Here is a 24,382-nt window from a genome sequence, read left to right as displayed (position 1 = left end):
TGGAGGAGCCTTCCTGTCAAGCTCCAGGCGTCCCACTGAGGCCCCGCTGTGGACGTGGAAGCCTGTGAATGGTAGGCTGCCCTGCTGATGGATGGGCTGCCCCATTCTCTCACTGGCCGCCCCACTCCTCGCAATGCAGCTGCTGCTCCCGCATGTCAGCGTGGGAGGGGCAGGAATGTGTCGTTCCCTTCACTAGGGCTGGGAGGATACCTAAGACAACTGACATTTTGCTGGAAGTGGTTCTCGTGGGAAAAGTACCTATTAAATGTGCCAGAACAGTTAATTATTTTATTACGACTAACATATGATGAGGAAACCTAATGAAACTAGACAGTTGCAAGCGTGCTCATCGTGACTTACTCAGGCATTGCACCCTTCTGTTTATAATAACCGTTTTATCCCTAAGTGTGATTAACAAGGTTTCAGATCACTGGTACCTGATGTGCAGTAGCTCAATGGCAAATATGCTGTGAATCATGTTTTAAAAGCGGTCCTTTTGGAAACACAGCAATAGTGAGGACCGGCTCATTCAGTATATTAACCAACCCAGCGTTTCCAGAACATTCTTTAGTGTTGTGAAATCAATAAGCAGTTGAGAACTGCGCCTTTCCTTAAAATTACAGTGTGAGGGATGTGTGCGCGTGCATGCAGCTAGCCTGTTGGCTAGAGGTTATGGCCCACCGACACACTGCTACCATGGTGCTAATATATTCTAATACACACTATATATTTAACAGGTATTTACTTAAGTCATGCTCCCATTATATTTGCTAGTTTACATTCTGTCACTGATAATAACATCAATGCTGGCATGTATAGCCTGTTATGTAAGTAGTGAGATATAAGTCCTTTTCCAAGAAAGTTCTTGAGAGTTTTTTTAGGTTAATAGTGTGGGTCGATCTGTAGTAAAGTGTTATTCGTTTAGTTGATTTATTTCTTTTCTATTTAGTTGAGTTTTGTTTTGAAAAGCTGACAATAGTTTATGTAGAATGGGCGAGGCCTGTTGACAGAATCTCTTTTCCCTTGGCTAGCTATATTTAACATTTCGTGCCTGCAAATAAAGCATTCGGTGGTTGGCCAGCTCGCAATCCATGCTGGTGGCAAAATAGGAGGTGTGGCAGGGTCATGAGCAGCCTCTCACCTGATTGGGCTATAAAAACGCCTCTACAATCCTGTGATGCTGCAACTGCATCTTTTATTTTTTGTTTCTTTTTTTTTTTACTTTTAGTTGATTGATTGGCCTTCCCATCACCAAAAGGAAGGGGAGGAGCCCAGGGCCCATCTGAGAACTGGTATTTCAATTAGAAGAGGCATAGGGAGCGGCACAGGATCATTCATGTGAAAGGCTGCTCAGGCTCCCTCAGTGCTCCCTATTCTGGAAGCGTGTGGGAGGGCTGTGCTAATGACCCTTTTCTCCTCACCTGTTGGGTAATAACAGCTGTTGATTGCTCCTCATTATGCACACCTTGCCTTCCACTAAGGCCCATAGCTACGGGGATGGTAAATAACAGCGGTTATTGCATGCAGGTATGGGCAATAACGCTCAAAAATGTGTACAGATGCCCTAAGGCCTCATGTAAACACGTGTACTTGTGGAACTTCACCCATATTACAAACACATATACATATGGATAAGTGTATAATTAAAATCTTATTTTCAACATAGTTGTTTCACCTTTTCAGATTTTTTAAAACATGTTAAATACATATACATAACACACCACATATGAGATCAACAACAAGCAAAAATCTTTGTGTTCTTCGTAGTTCAGGGGCAAATTTATTTTTCACACATCTTAATCATTTAATATGTTACTCAGTCATTTTTATTATAAACTCCAGTTCTGGTATGATGGTTTTGCATCTCATTAGTGCAGGAGTACCAGTGCTTAATTTGAAACAATTTAAGTGCCATGGCTATCCCCAGGTCCCCATTGCAGCTTGCACCACCCACTGCCCCTGTCAGTGCTGCCAAGGTCATACCTACATAAACACCAACCATCACACAAGTCTGACAATTCAGACTGTTTAAGGCCCCCACAGCTATAAGAATGGCTTGGGCAGCAGGTATTAATTGCTTTTAATGTATAATGAATAAATAAACAACAGCTGTTCTGCTTATCTTTAAATTGCACAGACTGCACCACAGAGTGGGTGGCAGCTGTCATACGTACCGGTGCTGACAATTAGGTGAGTGCCGGAAACCACCGGCTCACATTAAGCACCGAGGAGTAGTTTTAAACATATCATCAGAATGTTAACAGTAAATAAAACTTAGATGAACTATTTACTCTTCACGGAGCAATGTGAGATTACTGTTATTTTCAAATTTGTAAACACTGAACTACATAAACATGATCCTGCATCATAGTAGGGTCCTTGCAGCTAGATCCTTTTACTGGGAGAATTCTATCCTATAATCCGCATGCCTTTGTTATAGGCATTTGTTAACATGCTGTGACTTTTAAAGATGCCTTGATCTTCAACTGATGTCTTAGCTCCAAGATCACTGCCATACTAGAAAGCCTGAAGAGGGATCAACGTTGTTGATCAGAGACCATGCTAGTATCAGAGCCTGACCCCTAGTATGCTCTCTGAAAAAAGTCAGTGTAGATGACCTTTTCAGGTCTTTTGATGGACCCAAAACAAAACATGAACTGGTATTTTGAATCTAAATGCTAAGAATTAAATACCCACATTCCTTTCCTCCATAGCACCTGCTATTTTTGTGCTGTTTACTAATCTCCATTGTTTACAACATATGCCATGTACAAACAGACACACACATCCAAAGTCTAAAAAGTGCCTGCAACATCCACACCTTGCATAATTGCTCTGTCTCAAACACACACACTGGCCATATACCTACAGGGACCTTCCTCTGTTGCCTACAAACTCAAACATATGGGTAGGTCATTCTGTGTATACAAACTCACAACATGCTAGGCAACACACATTGTTAATCATACATGACAATGCAATCTGCAGTTCATACCAGCACAAGGACAATAAATATATGGATAACTACTTCTTACTGCTCACATATGCATACACAAAAATGTATCCAACGTCCATACTTCTAACAAACATATACACAGTTTTTTATGGTACATTGTATTGGTAGTAATGTATTCATTACGAACTGTTGAGGGGTTCATCAGGATGTTTCCATGAGTAACTGGGCTTAAAACCTAGGGAATTAGGAGTAAATCACATCAGCCAGAAGTAATCTGCAGCTTCTCAGAAAAAGGTTTGTGAGTCAGGCACTGAACGCCTATAGGGTGAGACTCTCAAAGGAAACTTTAGGGGTAAAGGCAGAAGGGAAATGAGGAGGGATGACCAGCAAGCCTTCCCCTCTCTCTTTGGTTTCAACTCAGAGCTTTGCAAAAAAGGTATGTTTAGTTAGAGTGAGAGAGGTCTGCCTGCAGAAGCAGGTCTGTTTGTGTGTGCTTGGTCATGTGGAGAGAGGCTAAAGGCGTGTAACTGCTTCAGTGATTCCCTGTGCCTCACTATTTGCAAGCACCTCTTCTCTATCTGCTCCTGACTCCAGCTTGGGTCTCCAGCTGCTTACACACACACAGACAGTGATGTAGCATGGGTGCCATAGGCCCTAACAAGCAAAGAGTTTTGACCCCTCGTCCTCTGGGTTGGGAGCAAAAAACAGCTCCAAATAAGGTGCAGTGGTTCCCACTCACCCTCTTGTGTTCCATTGCTAGTGTACCAGCTGCACTACTGTGATAGGCCCTGCACACTGATATATTGTTTCCTGCTGCTTCTAAACTCATAGGTCCTGATTACAGCCTTAGCAGAGGGGATTACTCCGTCACAAACATGACAGATATCCTGTCCACGTATTACTAGTTAAATAGGCTATAATGGAACTTGTAATACAGGGGGCGGGATATCTGTCACATTTGTGACGGAGTAATCCCCTCTGTCAAGGTCGTAATCAGGCTCATAGTCCTGGCCCGTTCATATACCTCTGTAAAAAAAACTGTTGTCCAGAGATTTTCATTTTTGATTTGTGTTTTGTATCATTAAAGAAGTTATTTAGCTTGGGTAGCATTGCTAATCCAGGCCGATTTTTTTCTGTACAACATTTTTTTAAATGGCAGATGTATTGCAGTGATGATGTAATATTTCAGGATCCATATACTTCATTGTGGTGTCAAAAAATCTTAATTTCATTCTTATGGATCAATACAGTTTCATCAATGTTGACCATTATTTCTCTGATCTCACTGAGTGTGATACCCTTAGCCAGCACTCAAGAGTGACTTTAAAAATTCACTTGCTTTTTCAAAGAGTGCAAACTTGACTGAAAGCTGGCGGTTGGTTGTTGCTGGGAGCTCATTGTACATGCATATTTTAAAATGTATGCATGCATGCAGTTTGGGTGGGCACACAAATCTGCTGCAAATATATTCACCTTGCAGTTTAGATCAGCTACTCAACTGAAAACTTAATCTTGGAAGAAACTAGCTTCAGATAAATACATATCTGCCCTTTGAGACTCACATAATCTGTACATTATTCTTTAGTCAATCCCTTTGGCTCTTGTTCTGGCTAAAAAAACGAAAACACATTGAAAATACTCTGCTTTCTAATCTGCAGTTGGAGGTGAACGAGGGGTAGCCATCGATCTTCTAAGTGGATGGGCTTTGGGTTTGTCTGTCATCTCTGTCTCAGAATAATTTCTGCTATTTTTTTGACATTTGTTTTCAGGCTTTTTTTCCATTGTATACAACTTGTAGCACTTATTGTTACAGTGCTTAAATATTTGAACCTCTTCACCCACCAGTTTCAATCTTTTGAGAACTTTGTCTTGCTGTATTTCTGCAGCATATCAAACTATCTTCGGTCCAGCTGCAGTTGATGTTAGCTTTTCTTTGGGATTAGTTTGGCGTACGACAAATTTTGTTAGATTTTGTAGTTAGCAATAGTCTGTTAGGAGGTAAAGATCCTCTGCTCCCACCTGCTTAGCTTATGTTTACAATTCTGAATCAACATAAAACCTGAAACAAAAACAACATTAAAATAACCATACCAATATGACGGCCAAAAAACATCATTATAGCGCAGCTATTTTAGAAAATGCAGAATGGTTGCTCTGAGGAGTAATATTCTGTCTCTATAAGACAAGTTGACCCCCAAAACCTATGTTTTGACACCAAAATTAAGTAGATATGTCTCATGGTTCCTGAAATATTACATCATCACTGCAACACACTCGCCATTTTAAAAATGTGGTCCAGAAAATATCAGTCCAGATCATCGTCTACCCAAGTTAAATTACATCTCTTATGATTAAAAAAACACATTTCAAAATTGAGAGTCTCTGGACAACAATCTGTTCATGGAATTCTATCAGAGGGCCGGGATTAGTAAATATGCAGTCTTTGAGGCTGCTTACAAACTGGCACATAACATTGCGCCCGATGTAGCGGGTATCCCGAATTCAAGCAAATGGTGACACGGTGTTGCATGCTGCCTACATGCATGCACTGGGCCCCCCACTCTTGTCATTTGCAAACACGCGTGCGATGTGTCAGCTTTCTCAGAACCTAACTTTGTGGAGCGTGCAGTCAGCAAGGGCGTTCATGCATCATTGTCACAACGCTACATTGTTGTTTCCTGCTTGCAGGTTTAGTGGTACGGGAGGTACAGATTGAGGTGTCCAGGCAGCAGGTGGAGGAACTCTTCGGCCTCGAGGATTACTGGTGCCAGTGTGTGGCGTGGAGCTCCGCTGGGACGACTAAAAGCCGACGGGCCTACGTCCGGATAGCATGTAAGTGTGCGCTCCCACATCAGCTATTCAAACTTTACCCAGCAGCTCACAAGTCACTGCGTTCTGCTGTGTTTCATTTGCTGAAAAAGAATAGGTGTATGGGCCTAGCGTTTTCTTAGGAGCCAGCAGATGAGCGATCAGACACCGAGACTTCCGAATATTGAAGATGCCTCCTGTTGATGTCTCCTCGTGTCTCTTTTTCCCACCATCCTACACCTCCTGTCTCTTTAATTTAAAGAGACAGGAGGTGTAGGATGGTGGAAGCAAGATACATATTTATACGTTATACTTTATGCAGGTTTGCTTTCTTCATTTGTCACAGGTTTCCTATCTTTCTCTTCTCCATTCACACTTTCTTGCTTTTCTCTATCTTGCTTTGGGTCTCAGTTTGTTGATGTAAACAAAGTCCAGAGATGGGCGCGAGCCCTGGACTCTTTCTTGTGTACGTACAGCCAACTCGTAAACTACAGATCCCTGTTTATTAAACATTTTTTCTGATGACTTGCAACAGGCAAGAGTTGATAAATCATACCTTAGGAAATAAAACGTTCTGACCTTTTAAGTCCGATTCCCGGGACTCAGGGATGATCAGGGACATTGAACAGTTAAAAGACAGCGCAACCGAAAATGATTTGGCGTGGGTCTCCTATATATTGACTCTGCTTCCATCTAGTGACAAAAAACAGAACCGCAGTTTAGCCAACACAATCAAAGCTTAATAAGAATAGCCGATCCAGTCCGTTTAATCATTGGTACTTACAGATGTATCAAGTTTAGTTTTGTTTCATATGTGTTTTTAAATAGCGTGTCGGTCGAAATCAGTTAATATATCAGTATACGGAAAGGAAAAATGGATTTTGAATGTACATGTGGGTCTTTGAGACCTCTAGCAACAAGTTTGCACACACTTTATTAAATGCTTTTTTGTATGTTTGAAGTGTCCAGATGGTATGACCACGAGTTTTAACCCCGACGTATTACATCAATGCTACCGAGATATTTCTACCTCCCTTTTCTGCCAACACTAAACTGGAAATCCCTTCCATAAGAGAGCAACATCACTTAATTCTGACATTGCACCCCATGGTGCCACAATCAGAGCCACATAAGTGTTTGAAATATGTACTCTTTGGTGACAAACACCCAACGCGGGAAGAAATAGAATAATGTAGTCGCTTACATTGAAGAGCAGCTTGACATCCACTCGGCTGACTCTGCTCCAGGCACCGAAGGACGCCCGTTTCAGTTGTCAACATTCTACCTTAACATTCTACACACACCTAAAGGGGAAGAGCGAGAGCAGAGCCTCAGTACTACACACGCTTCCAAACACTTGCAGCACATCGCGATAGGAAATGGACATTTACCTCAGGGAAATGACAGTGCAGGAAAGAAGCTTAAGTCTAAATATACGATCATCTTAGTTGCCATTTTACTGATTAGAGGTAAACTGCAGATCCATGTTTTCCTCCCATAGTTACAGAATAAGGGTGGGTTTGAGTAAGTGCATAAGGTACCACCTTTAAGAATTTAGTTCCTGTGACAAAAGTCTGGTGCAACTTTTTAAAATATTTGTAGAACTTAATTTAAATATCCAGCACAGTCCACAATTTTCCATACAAATCTGAAAAGTTTCAGAAAGGAGTAGAAGAAGGTGAACTTAATGTCACCCATTCTTTACTTTGGCCGGGTGATGAAAACTGATTGGGAGACGCTTCCTGCTCATTGTGAAACAAGTGCCGGAATGTGCTGGGTTATTATTGCATTTCCATGCACGATGCTTAACTTGTTGCCACCCATCTCGCCCAAATTCACGTACTCGAATTCTTATCATATACCAAGGTTTGTTATTCAGAAGCTGAACAATGAGACCCATTGTTCTGCATTGAGATTTGTTTAAGATGGAAGCATAACTTACGTATTATTAGTAGTGTCTGAAAATGTGCAAGGAGCACTCAAACCACAGCATGCCAAAGTGCTGTCCCTTGGTAGACAATAGCGTGTGTGTTTTGTGTGTGTGTGTGAAGTTTGTGAACATAATTCAGTGCACTGCAATATGTTAGTTCACCTTCAGCAAATGCTCATTAAGTATGTAGTTCAAAACTTTCCAGCTCATCAAACTGCCATGCTTCAATCAAGCACCTTGTCGTCTGCTAGATGTACAAGAGTATGTGCATGTGCATGTCTGGATGTGTGTCTGTAAATGTGCGTGTACATGTGTGTTTGAGAATGTGTGTGTGTGTTAGGGTGATCTGCTGGTAAGAAGGCAAATTCAGGACAGTGACAGTAGAAATTCAGGACAAAGGTTTAAAATTCATGAGAACAATTCAGGACAAAAAGGTCATTTTTACAGACACATTGGAAGATGTTGCACAATTATAAAATAAACAGCTGAACGAAGTACAAGGCAAATTTGTTTTATGTTTTTTAGTTTGTTTGAAACATTGTAGTGATGAGCAAACATTCACAAATGGCTGGGCAGGTTTAAAGAGGAGAAAACTAGCAAACATATACACTCTGAGCAGAATTAGCAGCTGGCATAAGGGGTAGTTTTCACAATTTTACCCCAGTACCATGAATGATAATGCCAGAAGCATCGCTCTCTTGCTGAGCATAGATTTCCAGTTCAAAGTCAGCAGCACTACTAAAGAATGTGAGAAGGACAGAGCAATTATGTTGAGAAAGGAGGAGAGGGCTATATACTGTGAGGAAGAGAAAGACGTTTTGAACAATGAGAGTGAACAGTGAGAGAAGTGTAAAGCAAATGAGGATCTGCAATCTGACAGAAAGAGTAGATCGTGATAAGAGAAAAGAAGACAACAGAAGATGGGGTAGATAAAGGAGAAAAAACAGATACAGAAAAGTGCTGAGGATGATAGAGAGAATGCTTAAAAGAGAGCAGAAAGTAGAGGGGGCATATGAAGGGTGGAGGGAACTGAGAGAATGCATGTCGGGGTGTGTGAGAGGCAGAGACGAATGGCAAGTTAGGGAAGAGGAGGGAACGGAGCCAGAAAAGGGAACTGAGAAGTGTTGAGGTTGAATAGGGAATGAATAGCGAGATGCTGTGAGGACTGACTTTGTAACTTGCATGTCAGATCTTTCAATCTCATTTCCAATGCACCACGTTTTTAGACATATGCTGCTACTCTGCTCTTTCACACAACACAACTTCACTTGCTGTGCTCCTTGGAATGCTAGTAAATATCTCCCTCAAAGACTTGGCACTGGTGCCCAGATTTGTCTTAGACCTTATACAGTGCTCTGCTGCCTTTTGGCTGGGGTCCCACTAAAGAAACAACATGTACACATAGAGAGGAAATCACTGTTTGTTAAGAAAAGGCTATTTTTCAAAGAATTAGGGGGCAATCCATCCAGGGTCCCAGCTCAAAGCCTTTAGCAGGTTACAGTGTGGTACTATAAGATTCTGGGATTAGAGCACTTTGATCAGGATTGTAGGCCTTTCTACTTGTGCTCTTCATTATCCATTACCTGGAAATGTTTAAATAACAACTTTACAGAAACAAGGATTATGATAAATTTAAGTCCGCCCGTTCATAGCTCCTTCCTAGTAGCCCGACCCACAATCGGCTGAAGTACTTTTACCCCATTGTCTGGGGCACTCCACAGACTGCAGGAATGATAGCTACATACCTGACAGGGCTGGCTTTAATGCTGGTGCCAGATGGTGTAAGAATATTTGTTGTGTCCCCCCAGACCTCTGTCTCCAAGGAGTCAGTCAGTACCACTCCCATTGCTGCCCCTCACCACTGCATAGAGCCACTCTCATGTGCATTGAAGTCCTTTTGCAGTGCCCTACATTCCAGATATGCAGGGTAGAGTAGGGTGTAGGGGTAAGTTATGTCACACACATATTAATGCTTTGTAAGTGCAAGCATGTAAACAAGTGTATAGTATAGGAAATGTCACCTAAGACAATGGGCACTGGAATTATGCAATTTTGCAGCTGTAGTGGTTTTTGCATAATTATAGGTTTGCAGCATTTGCCACATAATCCCCACCTTCTGCATAATGTGCAGAGTTTAGCTCAAACAGTTCAAGAGTCACTAAACTGCAGTGACACATGTTGTTGGCGCAGTGGTTGGCCCTTTGCAAAGGATGACTGGTCATCTTTCTGTTGCTTATTTGGGTGTTAAACTTGTACTAATGAGGTGCCACTAATACCCATACAGTGTTACTATGTTTAAAAATGACGAACTAATGAAGCAATACTATCACAAAATGTGTTGCTTTACACCGCATAATTGAGCTTTTCTTGTCATGTAATTTACTTAACTCTGCTGCATAATTTGGCCCTCTCCTGCAGCATAATTCCAGCGGCACTGTAAAGACAATAAGGACTACAACACAAAGGAGTCACGTCATACATACTTGGAGGCATTATATGTTGAGCACTTGGTGTGGAGAAATACAAACACGAGATTTAAAACACAGCATAGTGGTTGGAGGTTTTCTAATAAGTATTTATTATCCAAAGGAACCCTTTTAGCAACCTTTCAATAATAAAAGGTTAAGGAAAAACAATAAGGTTGCAAAACCATGCCTTGCAGGTTCCGTGCTGCTATTTGATTCTGGTTTATAGCTAGGGCAACTGGTATTATGCAGTGTAATGAGGCATATTTTGTGTTAGTATTACTTCATTATTTTCTGATTTTTACACTTGTTAAAAACTTTTTGTCATAGATTGCACCTCATTAGTACCTGTTTAATACCCACATACAGCAATTAGCAAGACAAAACCGACCAGGCAACGTTTGCAAAGCACGCAAAACATGTTGCTGCATATTTAGTAACTTATGAACCGTTTGAGCAAGAAACAAAATCTTTTGGTAAAATCTTCTGACTACGCCGCAGATGATGGAATATGTGGCAAATCCATAACTATTCAAAAAACTCAGCAACAGCACATTTGCATAATTTCAGTGGCCCTGTTCTTGGCTCTCTGTCCTGTATTAAGATTGTATGTATGAACTGCAATTAACAAAGGTATCTCTGTGAGAAAAACAGTATCCCACTGAACTATCTACATAAGAATTAATTTTTTATCTGCATTTTACAAATTGTGTTTTGCAGGAGGAACACTATCCCTCTACTCTACTTTTAGATGAGTAAAAACTAGGACTAGGCAAAATCTCTGGTACCTCGAACATTAATCACCAGAGTTAAATTACTGCCACACACTCTGAAATCTGTGTCTTTAACCCTGCAAGAAGTGTGAGCTTGGCCCCGGGTGCAAATGCCACACGCTAGGCCAGCCAGAAGAAGGCCCAGCACATCCTATGTCTGCACAGAGAGGCCCATTAGTATTCTGTGTTCAACAATCTTCTGACAAACAGAATGACAATGGGCCGATAGAAGTCTGTGCCAGGCCGGGAAGGGGCTGTTGCAGGCCCTTGAGTTTTACAAGAGTGCAAGCTGGCCCCTGTTACTGAGGCTTCTCGCTCAATGTCCAGAATTATGGACAACATTTGACTTTAAAAGGGATCTTCATGTGCAACGGATGTGAGGCTCAAATAACAGACAATCCATGAAATTTACGGATAGCTTTTCACCCTAGTGTGTGTGTGTGAGAGAGAGTGTGGTTGTATGTGTTTTTTTGCAGCATGAAACTTTTCTAGATTCTCATGCTGTGCATTATTCTGCCATATAGTGGTTGGGACCAGAATTCCTCAATATACTACTAGTCCTTCTTCTCCTTTCTTTTTTTTTCTTTTTTTTTCTCTTTTCTTCTCTTTTCTTTTCTTTTCTTGTGCATTGGTGGTTCTACCACTTAGGGGGTCATTCTGACGACCGCGGAAGCACCGCCAACAGGCTGGCGGTGCTTCTGGGGCCATTCTGACCGCGGCGGTACAGCCGCGGTCAGAAAAGGGAAACCGGCGGTTTCCCGCCGGTTTCCCGCCGGTTTCCCGCGGCCCCAGGGAATCCTCCATGGCGGCGCTGCAAGCAGCGCCGCCATGGGGATTCCGACCCCCTTCCCGCCATCCTGTTTCTGGCGGTTTTCACTGCCAGAAACAGGATGGCGGGAACGGGTGTCGTGGGGCCCCTGGGGGCCCCATTAAGATTTTCAGTGTCTGCTTGGCAGACACTGAAAATCGCGACGGGTGCAACTGCACCCGTCGCACACCAGCAACTCCGCCGGCTCCATTCGGAGCCGGCTTCCTCGTTGCTGGGGCTTTCCCGCTGGGCGGGCGGGCGGCCTTTTGGCGGTTCGCCGCCAGCCCAGCGGGAAAGTCAGAATGACCGCCGCGGTCTTTTGACCGCTGTACGGTCTTCTGGCGGTTCCCGCCAGGCGGGCGGCTTCCGCCGCCCGCGGGGGTCAGAATGACCCCCTTAGTGTCTTATCCAGCCTCCTCAGATGCATATGCCCTCCCTGGAAGCTCCCTGTAATGTTCGTCATCTTCAGATTCTTTTTTTCTGCTTTTGGGACTGGAAGCATTTCCAAAAGCTCTCCAAACTATGAAGAAAAGAAGTTGTAGAAAATGTTTCTTTGAAGAAGACCAAAGGATTCTCTGACATAAAGGTACAGAGGAGTAGTGTGGAACAAGTATGTTGAACTAGTATCGGAGAGTGCCCGAACAAGGGGCTCCTGTTCTGAGTGATATAGAGAAGACGCCATTCCAATTTTGCTCGAAGTGCCACGTCAAATTCACCTAAAAGGATAAACATCAGGCATGTAACCTGTACCTACTGCTAAGCCACAACTGCGAAGACTGTGAGGCCTTTGAAGATTTTAAACTGAAAATGCTGAGAGTGAGGGACAATCAGAGGCAGGCACACTACGCTATGCAGGGCCAGAAGCCAACTCCATCACTGAAGGATTTGGGATTGTCAAGTAATGATGAAATTAATGTTGCTGAAGGGGCAGAAGGAGAAGGGTTGGACATTGTGTTGTCGATCATAATTAACATTGAGAGGGAACAACTCAAGATGAAGGTTACTCTGATTATTATTTTTTAGGTGTAGACTCTAAGTCATCTGACTCAAAAAACGACCTCACCATCTAAAAAGTCAATGACCAAAGATAGCAGAAGACAAGAGAAGATCAAAAGAGTCCCTCGGATCCCAAGGCAGGTACACCAAAAAGACGCTGAAAGATGATTGTGGTCATAAGAAAGGAAATTTCGACATTGAAACAAAAATCAACATCAGCTCTCGGCACAGAAGAAAAAGCCACAAAAATTGAAAGGGAAAAAATACAGCTATGGGTAGCAATGGCAGGAATCCTTCTTCAAGAAAGAGGATTCAGACAATTTGGCCATGGAACTGTTCCAAGGGGGCTAAGAATTAACCGAAAGCCAGTGGCAAGACATCAAAACAGATTCCCCTAAAGAGGGAATTGATACTTGCTCTTCAAGACTGTTGCCTTCTGATGATATTGCTATGCATGGACAGCATATTAAAAAGCAGCTGAGACATTTGGGGTACAATCAGAAGAGCAAAAAGCCCAAACCTGCTTCCTGCTGGAAACATTACTGCCCTCTCAGACAAAAAACAGTTTTCCCAATGCTACCAAGCATTTTGGATTAGGTGAGAGACGCTTTAAAGGAGCCTGCAATGTTAGAGCAATGACACCAAGCGCATAAAAGAAGTGTAGACATTCGTCCAAGGATCCTCTATGCATAAGAGGAACCGTCCCAGATGAGTCAATCATAGCAGCTACAGCAAGAAGAAAGGCAAACATCCCAACTACATCGGTCCACCTCCAGACAAGGAGAGTAAGAGGATGGATTTGGTCGGCAGGAAATGTAAAAGAGGAGCAGCAAATTAGTGGAGAATCACTAACTCCAATGTATTGCTAGATAGGTGCCCATACCAGCAATGGGATGATTTGGCAGAGCTTATGAAGCACCTACCTGAACAGTACAATAAACAAGCGGTTGCACTGGCTGAAGAGGGTAAAAGCATAGGCAATACATGCCTCAAATCAGGATTAAATGCAGCAGATACGGCTAGCCATCAATTGATGGTAGGAACAACACGGAGACATCATGCATGGCTGAGGGTGTCTGGTTTTAAACGAGAAGTTCAGGCAAACACCATAAACCTCCCAGTTCAATGGCGAACACCTGTTCAGAAGTTCAATAGATGGAACATTACAACAGCTGAAGAAAGACAACAATGGAAACCCTTCAATTTAGGGGAAACCTAGGAAGAGGAACAAGGGCCAGATGTAGCAACTTTGCAAATTGCGAGTTGCAATTTGTGAGTCCGAGCGACTCGCAAATTGCAACTCGCAATTTGCAATGCAGAACGGTGTCTCAGACACCGTCTGCGAGTCGCTATGGGATCGCAAAGACCCACCTCATTAATATTAATGAGGTGGGTCGCAAATTGCGGCCCCATAGCGACTATGGGCACTCACAGATATGGAGGCCTGCTGTAGTCAGCAGACCTCCATGTCCGTGACTGCTTTTAAATAAAGCATTTTTTTTTTTTTCAAGTGTAGCCCGTTTTGCTTAAAGGAAAACGAGCTGCACTTAAAAAAAAAAACTAAACCTTTTGTTTCGGAATTTTTTCAGGGCAGGTAGTGGTCCCTTGGACCACTACCTGCCCTGAAAAAATAATTTGGGGTCCAGTCACAAAGGGGAAGGGGTCCCATGGGGACCCCTTCCCGTTTGCGAGTGGGTTACCATCCACTTGAAGTGGATGGTAACTGCGACTCCATTTGCGACTGCGTACGCCGTCGCAAATGGAGTTGCATACCACTCCGACTCGCAAATAGGAAGGGAACACCCCTTCCTATTTGCGACTCTGAAATGCATTTTGCGAGTCGGTCCCGACTCGCAAAATGCATTTCTGCATAGCAAACTCAGGTTTGCGACTCGCAAACGGCGATTTTCGCCGTTTGCGACTCGCAAACCGTTTGCTACATCTGGCCCCAAGTCTGTTAAAAAGACTGTCAGGAAGAGGAATCTCCTCTTCACATCGGGGGTTTCAAGGAGCAGGCCAGTCTCAGCCAACAAGTCAACACTGGCAGTTTCAGGTGCAAGGACAACAGTCCTTTCAGGGACGTCCATGAGAAAGAGCACAACCTCCAAGGAGGAGCCCCCACCAGCAAGTGAACCAGCACTACATCAAGACCTCTCGCACACTAGTGGGAGGACGGTCAAAAAAACATCCTACAGGAGTGGAGGACAATTCAGTCCTTCAAGGTAGCAACAGACAATTGGATCTTAAATATCATAAAGTATGGATATTGCATAGAACTGATCATGACACCTCCAGCAATAAGACCAAAGGAAACAGTCAACTCAAAGAAAGAAACATCCAGTCTACTCAAGGAAGTAGTGGAATTGATGGCAAAAGGAGTAATAGAAAAGTGCCCAGGAAGGAAATGAATCAAGGAAATTACTGAACATATTTCCTTAAACCAAAACAGGACAGATCATTACATCTGATACTGGACCTACGATTTATAAACAAGTTCATATAGACACAAATATTCAAGATGCCAACACTGCAGGAGGTTATACCACAAATACAAAAAGGGGATTGCATGGCAACCATAGACCTGACAGACACCTACTTAAACATCTCAATGAATCACAATCAAGAACGTTTCTTGTGATTTGTAGTCATTAGAAGACTTTATTCGGTATGAAAAAAATTCATCCATTAAAACAAATAATCACCAATACATCAGTTAATATAACAATAAAACAATATACAATAAAAACACCCCTCAAGAATATAAACATATAAAACCTCATTCATAAAAACAATAAAATAAAATAGTTCATTCTAAAAACTCTACATTTTTACGCCAAGTAATAGCTCCCTTCAAGAATGATCCCAGGCCCTTCCACACCAATACATCTGAGGCCATTTGCAACCTCATAAAAGCAGGACGATATTGCACGAAACCCTTGGGCCTTAAAAGAGGTAATAGAAATCAAGTTCTAAACGGTGCATAAAAAACACAAAACAATGTAAAATGGGGCAATGTCTGTTGGGACACCCCATCACAGGGGCAGTGTCTAATAGATTTTTCCCCATACTGACCTAACGGGAAACACAGATTACTTCTAATGATCCCCAAACGGAATCGAGTAATGAGAGACCTTTCCCTCACATCATTTATCTCTAAGAGATAGCGCTCAGGACCCACCCCCATCTTTAGCATAATAAAATCCCTAATCAATTGTTTCCCTAAAGCCTCCCCCTCCCTCTTGGTCTCGTGGATTCTCAGAAAATTATCCTTAACCCATTTTTTATCACGACTAGTCAGGCCCTCAGGATAATCAAACAAATCAGGCCGCCCCAGATCATGGGCCATCTTCCTTATGTACGTCAGCCAGGGGATGTTCTTTACATTGTCACAAGCCAAACAATCCCTTAAAATATCCCTATTAAGAGTGGCATGTTCGTTACTCCAGATTGAAATCCATAACAGAAGGGGAGCCAACTGAATAATGTCCTGCACAAACTCAAGCTCCAGTTCCAAATGAAGGCAAAAACCAGGGATATTTTGTCCAACTCCCAATAGCCTTCTACCGAACCGATTTTCTTCTACCGTAAGGGCTCGGATATCTCTATACCCCCAAAGTGCAGCACCTTATAGCAGGTCAGGGAAGCATTTCCGCCTATAGATTTCAAGCAAAGGCTTAATAGGTTTACTACCTACCCTTACAGCAAAGTCAAAAGTCGCACCAACTGTTGCATGAAAAAGCACACCCCTTCTGGCAATACAGGGTTTCCAAGATCCTTTCTCATCAAAAATGACCCCCAAATATGGGAACTCATGGACCCTGCTAATAATTTGATCCTCCATCCTTAGCTCCCCCACCCTACTCAAGGGTCTTCCGCAAACCATAAAATGTGATTTCTTAAAATTAATCTCTAAGCACAAAGCTGACATAAAGGAGGCATAAGCTCTAACTACTTCACGGAGACCATTCATAGTGCGGGCCATAAGGACCGCGTCATCCGCGTACGTCAGCACAGGGATATCAATACCATTCACCTTTGGAACATCCCTACAATGTTCCATCAAAAAATCGGACAATCCATTTGTATAGAGAAGGAACAAAGTAGGAGCCAGAACGCACCCCTGGCGCACACCCCTTGAAAGCTTAAAGGCCTCTGAACATTCCCCATTAGACCCCACCCTCACATTTGCAACCGTTCCTGAATGGAGATACTGGAGCAACTGTACAATATTAGGATCCATCCCTAGCTGATTTAACCTCTCCCACAATATAGACCGGTTCACCTTATCAAAGGCACAACTAAGGTCCATAAAAGCAAGGTAGAGGGTACCTTTCCTGGCCTGCGTATATTTACCAATCATCATCAAAAGGTTAAGACATTGTTCTCAAGTGCCGAGGCCTTCCCTAAAACCATACTGGTCCCGGCTTAAAATATCATTTCCTATCATCCAGGCCTCCAAAAGCCTTAAAATAATCCATCCCAGAATCTTCACAGAAGAGTCCAGGAGTGAAATGGGGCGATAAGACTTAGGATCATTTCGATCGCCCTTTTTTAATACTGGGACAATACAGGCCAGTCTCCAAGAGGCAGGAATGCCCACAGTAACTGCCGCATTGAGAATATTTAAGAGAATAGGTGCCCATAACTGGGGGTTAGATTTATACAAATCCATAGGGATCGAATCCGGGCCCGGAGCTTTATTGCTAGCGCTACTCTGTATCGCATCAATAACCTCCTGGAGCAAAAACCTAATTGCTAGGTAAGGAGCCATATCATACTCATTGTCCCGGTTATTTCTTAGGGGAGTACCCTCAAAAGTTCTACAAAAGTGAATTAGCCAGGCCTCTGGGGCAATGTTACAGCCAAAGCCCTCAGATGTTTCTGTTCCAAAGGAACCTCTATTTACCACCTTCCAAAACAAACCAGGATCCTTCAGAACTATGGCACGCTCTAACTCTTCCCAGGCTTTATCTTTATGTTTTAACTTGCTATCCCTCAGGGCCCTTTTATACTTAATTCTAGCTTATTTTACAAGGACCCTATCTCTAGGATGTTTCTTAGTTGCCATCTTCAAGTTTGCCCTTGCATCATAGCAGGCCTTGTCAAACCAACCACATTTACGTTTACTGGGGTGGCTGCCTATTGAAAATAAACAGTCTCTCACTGCTGTATTTACTACTGTTATTGCATCCATAACAGCCGTAGGATTGGGAGCCTCTGTCAGAAGTATTTCCATAAATAGATGTAAGTTTTCCCCCACCACCCTTCCTACGACTTTTTGGGTATCTACTTGTTTCCACCCAAGCCGCCTGCCCTGGTCCCTTATCTCCACTGCTACAGGCCCACCTCGTCCTAATTTACGTAGGGCCCCTGGGAGTTTAAAATACACTATAAGGGGATTATGGTCACTAAAACACTCCCCTAGCACCTCACCCCCGATCACCAGATCTTTCATAGGTGAAGACACAAAAATATAATCAATGGTGGTTCCAGACCCTCTTCCCACATAGGTTGGAAGTTGGTGAGTATCTACTGTTTCTATGTCACACAAATTTTGTAGGCCCATCTTCCTAAGTTCCTTAATTAAAACCCTGCCCCTGGAGTCCTGCAGACCATCCGCTAAATAATCCTCACAGTCACACATAAAGGGATTAACCACAGTACTAAGCCTTCCCAACTTAGCATTAAAATCTCCAGACACAATAGCACAGAATTCCAACCCCACCTCCTCCATTCTATATTTCAAAACCTGAAGAACGGAGAATAGGGCCCCAATTTGGCACCCCACATCCCACACAGCATTATAAAAGTTTACCAGCAGAATATTAAAATTATTGGAAAAAATTACCCATACCAGCAATATACCCTGGTGGTTGCAATTGATTTGAAAAGCACCCACTATCTTAGAGAGGCGAATTAGGGTAACCAGGCCACCTTTCGAGCGGCCACCAAGAGACTGCACAGCTGGAATTGCAAATCTGTCATACCCATCCCACACAGACATCCCCTCCGACCAGGTTTCCTGAAGCATGATAACATTATAGTTAACCACACACCTAACCCACGCCTGATCAGATAACTTGGCATCATACCCCGCAATATTCCATGAAATAAGATTACACTGAGGAGGCACCTCTTCCCGCATAGTCAGGGTCTCGGCGCATTGTCAGTCCACCCCTTCCAGACCTAGATTACTGTTGGTGACAACTCTTCTACTAGTTGCCTGCAGGATATTCTGACCTAGAGGGGGATTCCTGCCGATGCCAAGAGAAACCTCAACACTCAATTGCATGTGGTCATAAAAATAACCCAAAGGGACCATACCTATTGTACCTGCTCTTGGAACAGCAGGACCATAAGTAGATAGGAGCCTTTCAGTCAGGCCGGGATATCTAACATTTATAATAATACAGTCTTCATTCCCCACCTTATTTTTGGGCCCGACCCAACCAATTCTAGCAAACAGAATATCCTTAAAATCCTTACATGAAAAATCACAGTTCTTACTCAACCAATATCCAGCCTTATTTGTGAGTTGGGCCGTAGACTCAGTTTCCCCAGGAGCAAGGGCAGGTACATTCGTCAACACCACCACATAGTGGGCACAAGCTGGTGAGAGATCCAAACAAGCCAATGAAGGAATGACCGTCGACAGGTTCTGATTATCGTTCCCATCCAGCTGTTGGCAGACCCCCCCATCTGCCACAAATTCAGGGTCAGGCTGCCTACTACAACTAGGTCTATTAACGGCCCTATCAACCATTAATAGAGAAGTCGGTGGAGCCGGAGCTATCTCAACGCAAGCACCCTGACCCCCAGATTTTACAGGATTAACCAATAGCTGAGGTGTTTTTCCCAAAGGCCCCAGAGACCCGCAGCTTCCTCCGGCAGGAACAACTCCTCACTAGAATGGGATCACCTAGTCGGGGCCACACATCTACCTGCACAATGCCTCCCTTGACTTCCTTGCACACATAACTGAGAAACTGCTTTTTCTATGGCCAATAATTTCGCCACAACAGGGGACAAAATACCCTGGACCATTTCCTGAAATTTTGACAATAAAATAGTTACATCACAACCCAAATGCTGGCAGAGTGCAGGGTCACTGCTCATACCCTTAGGGAGCTCCAAGAGAGGTGTTTTCGATTTGGGCATCATTTTCTTTAAAACCTTTTTTTTCCTCGGGGGAGGGTTACATTTATCCACGGGGCAGACCGGGGGAGAAGATAATAAAAGTCTTTTGCTTCTTCTAGAGGGTCCTTGACCACCAGAGCCCTCTATTGTCACTGTTGGCTCAGCCTGGATGGGCTCAGCAGCAGCCATAGCAGCACCTTGGTCCCCCCCGGATAGGCCACCTCCACATCCACGCCCTCCAGAGGATCACTACCTATTGGGACCTGACGCCAGTCCTCCAATTCCATGGATAACCTCCTCTCTGCCAAATCGATTTCCTTTGTTACAACCCCAACAGCTCTTGCAAGGAAGGAATCCAATGTGGTGGTGCCACTTCCCTGTCTACCACTGCCACCCCCCAATGTACCAGTTAACGGTCCTCTTTTCCTGCCCATTTCTCAGTAAAAAGTTTCATACAACAAAAGCAACAAGCGAGGCAAAAATAATAAATAAAAATTAAAAACAATTTAAATCACAGTCACACCCACTGTAGAACTCCAAATATACTCCAGATATTGGCAAATATATATAGTCACCCTCCACAGGAAACGAAAGAGAGGTGGCCCAGCCCAGCCTCTAACGGGCGATGACGGGCGCAAGACGGGCCCGCCCTTGGCCCGGGCTTCGCCCGGGTGCGTCCCGCGCCACGGGAAGCAGAAACATGCTATCCGCGCTTTCTGGGGCAGGCTCCGCCCCCTTGTGTCCGGTGTCAGCGCGTCCTACCGAGGGCCAAGGCAAGTACAAACAATCCCGCGCCGCGGGAAGCAGAAACGCGCTATACGTGCTTTCTGGGGCAGGCTCCGCCCCCTTGTGTCCGGTGTCAGCGCGTCCTCCCGAGGGCCAAGGCAAGTACAAACAGACTTATTAACAATTCAAAGTGCTGGCTTTCAGAATAAAGTTGGCACCAATAGTAAGTACAAAATGCCTAGCAGCAGTGGCAGCACACCTAAAAAGACAAGGAGTATATGCTTATCAAGACGACTAGTTGGTAAGAGCAAGTTAATTAAGCAGGCGTACAAAAGTTTATGACAACCCTGTTCAGTGTAGGTTTTTTAATGAATACAGGAAAACCAACAACAAAGCCAGAGTAAAAAATTGTATTTCTATGGGCAAGAATCAACTTGATAGATGCAAAGGCATATCCATCCGAAAAGAGGGTAGTGTCATTACTTCATAAAACTCACATTTACCAGAAGGGACAATCTCTGACAGCGAGGACTGTGGTAAAATGCTTCACACGTGGGTTGGGGTGCACATATGGGCTCACTCAAGGTCAGAGGTGTATGGTTGGAACAAGACGCACTATAGCATATGAATGTTCTGGAACTGAAAATTGTGTTCCTAGCATTTTCTTTAGTGCTTTCGCACCAAAAGGAATATCTTTTCCACTTGGTCATATAATACTTTCTTGTACGTGGCCTACTTGTTTCTCTGAGGACCACCATTGTTTCTTCTGATCAGCCTAAGTGGCCAACTTTTAAGTCTTCAGGAACCATGCTGCTAATCTTAAACTCTCTGGTTCTGGATAGAGAAATCTCCCCCCTTTCATTGACAACAGGTCATGAAGTTTTGGCAATTTCTAGATGTTTCTTTGTGCCATTTCTATTAGTTCCGAGTGCCATGTCTGTCTCACTCACTGAGGGGCAATAAGGATTAGTGTTACCTTCTCCTTTTTACAATAGTTGATTACTCTGTATAACAGTGGTACTGTGGGAAAAGCGAATGCAAATATCTCTGACCAGCTTATCGACTGGGCATTCCCAAAGGATTGGTGGTGTGAATGTCTGGACGTAAAGTGTTGGCATTTTGCATTTGCCTTTGTTGCAAAGAGATCTATATTTTGTGTACCCCAATGTTTGAATATTTGTTTGAGTACTGCTTGATTGAGTTCCCACTCATGGGAAAATGATGCTTGCCTGCTTAGTATGTCTTTCCCTGGGAGATGAATCGCTGACAGGGAAATTCATCCTTTATTATGGCCTATGCAAGAGGCCCTATAGAAAGAAGTCTCTTAACATCGCCAGTAATAAAAAGATTCTTAGAGGGAGCAAAAAGGATAGCACCTCCTACAAGTGTGCTTGCTGCAACACAGAACCTAAGCCTGGAAGTAACCCATGTAATGAGGAAACCCTTTGACCCTCTTCACAAGGCATCATTAAAAATGCACATGCTAAAAACAGACTTTCTAGTATCAATGGCTTCACTTCGTAGAGTGATTGAACTACAAGCACTTACTAATCAGGAACCTTACTTTCAAATCTACAGGGACAGGATAGTCATGAGGACAGATCCACAGTTCCCAACCTAAAGTTGTTTCATATTTTCATATGAATCAATCAATTCAAATTTCACAGTTAAAAGAGCTTCACGGACTTGATGCAAAAAGAGCAATCATGTACTGTATAGAAAAAACAAAGTGAAGCAGGAAAACAAAACAATTATTAGTGTCCTTTGCTGACACCAACAAAGGTAAACCAGTAAGAAAAGGTATAATTTCTAAATGGATCACACAAATAATTCAAGTATGTCACCTAAGTGCAGAAGAGGCATTAAATCACAAACTAAAAGCACACTCAATACGCAACAAAGGGGCAACTATAGCTTGTCTAACAAATATACTTCCGCAGGATATTTGCATGCCGTCTACTGGGTCATCAGTGCACACAGTCACAAGACATTATTTCATTAATATTTAAATGAACAAGGAAGCTCAAGTTGGACAAAGAGTGTTAAAATATTTATTCACAAATTTAAGCTCATCTTCTTCCCAGCCACCTCAAGATTAAATACGGCTACAAAATCAGTGTATGGTAAGTTAACCAGAAAAGATTCAAGCTGCAAAACAAAATGGTTTCTTACCTGTAGGAGTCGTTTTGCAGCTTGAAGAATTTTCTGGATTTGCTGGTACTTGACCGACCTCACCTAGAAGATGAGAAGAGAGTATTAAAAAAAAACAAAAAAAAGAATCTGAAGATGGCGACCTTGCCTGGGAGCTTTGAGGTGAGCATATGACATCAGAGGAGACTGAACAAGATACCGAATGGTGAAACCATCGACGCACAACAAAAAACAAAAATAAAATAAAAGAAGGAATACTAGTATATTGGAGAATTGCGGTCCTAACCACTATATGGTGGAAAATGCACAGCATGTGAATCCAGAAACTTCTTCAAGCTGCAAAACTACTTAGACAGGTAAGAAACCATTTTGTTTTCCTATTTTAAAGGTGGTCAGAGTGTACACATGTGTATATTGATCACCTGGTTATCCAGGGTACATATGTGTATTGTGTGTGTGCTGTTCAGGTAATTTGCGCACTATTTTCAGGTATGTATAAATGAGTGTTTCTTTTTTGTACTCAGCTCATATACTGGCTGTTAAATCCTGTTCTTTGCAACATCTGTAGAATGCAAAAACCTCTGAAACTCCTTAAGTTAATAATGTGCACCAATGTGAGCGATCCAAGGTATCATGGGGGTTAAGTAAAAAATAGAAATTAATATCACAGAGAAGCTACGTCCCACCTCCCACATATCTTGGAATTCCCCTCTAAGAAAAAAAGTTATTTTGTCCCATGTTTCATTGCTGAACATGCATCATGAAGTCTACTTCTGGCTGCCACTTGAATGTTTCTAAAACTGTTATTGTCACACTCTCAGATGCAAATGCTTGACCTTACATTCAACCCATCCTTTTTTAGAGACAGGTTTTTCTAGGAGAAGTCATCTCTCTGAAAGACCTAGGCTATTGTGAATATTATTCAAACTTAATATGATAGTCTACTTGCATATAATCTTTAAAAACCTCTATGCAGCTCTACTGAACCAGGTCAATTTTGTTTTAAAAATCTCATTATTGCATATATTACTGTGTGAATCTGACACAGTCCCTAACTTCATCTGGCCCGGCAGTATCGACAAAATCTGAAGTTGAACACAGGTCCACACCTTCCAACACCTTCCTTGAGATAGCCTCAAATGATGTTGACTGCACTGGCGGCTTTGAGAAGTGGGTCTGTGGAGTCACTGACAGTTTGGAAACCCTATCTTCCTTTATATACCCATTCTTAGTCATGCATCACATGTTATTGGTTATGAAAGATTTCTGAATCTAACCTTGGTGTGCTTTTATATCTATCTTTCTTCATTCAGACTTGAGGAAGAACTTTGACCAGGAACCCCTGGGAAAAGAGGTGCCATTAGAACATGAGGTTCTCTTGCAATGTCGACCCCCAGAGGGAGTCCCACCAGCAGAGGTAAGTTGGGAATAGTTCAGTGATAAACTTAAAGAAGAATCAGTTGCCACTGCAGATATTAGCTGCAGCTAATGTTTCTTAACAAAAGTTGTGCAAATGTGTTGCATTACCAAAACAACTGAGGCAAAACGCTTCAACATAAGAACTGTTGATCCCGCATGCCCACCATTTTATGGTCAAAGCCTATCAGACAGCACAGTAGCATGAATTGCTCA

The 24,382-nt window shown here is 42.9% G+C and overlaps 1 protein-coding gene across 2 annotated transcripts in view; it reads left to right on the top strand.

Annotated features, from left to right (window-relative positions):
* UNC5B (unc-5 netrin receptor B) overlaps window positions 1-24,382 on the top strand; it is a 409,451-nt gene that overhangs the window by 244,001 nt on the left and 141,068 nt on the right. For both annotated transcript variants that reach the window (XM_069240569.1, XM_069240568.1), the window contains exons 3-4: window positions 5,645-5,788; window positions 24,064-24,167. In XM_069240569.1, coding sequence (XP_069096670.1) covers window positions 5,645-5,788; window positions 24,064-24,167 — 248 coding nt within the window. The remainder of the gene's footprint in view (window positions 1-5,644; window positions 5,789-24,063; window positions 24,168-24,382) is intronic.

This window comes from Pleurodeles waltl, chromosome 6 (assembly GCF_031143425.1).
Source record: "Pleurodeles waltl isolate 20211129_DDA chromosome 6, aPleWal1.hap1.20221129, whole genome shotgun sequence".
In the NCBI taxonomy this organism is placed as follows: Eukaryota; Metazoa; Chordata; class Amphibia; order Caudata; family Salamandridae; genus Pleurodeles; species Pleurodeles waltl.
The sequence above is the reverse complement of the archived record's forward strand: the minus strand, read 5'-3'. Positions and strand labels throughout refer to the sequence as shown.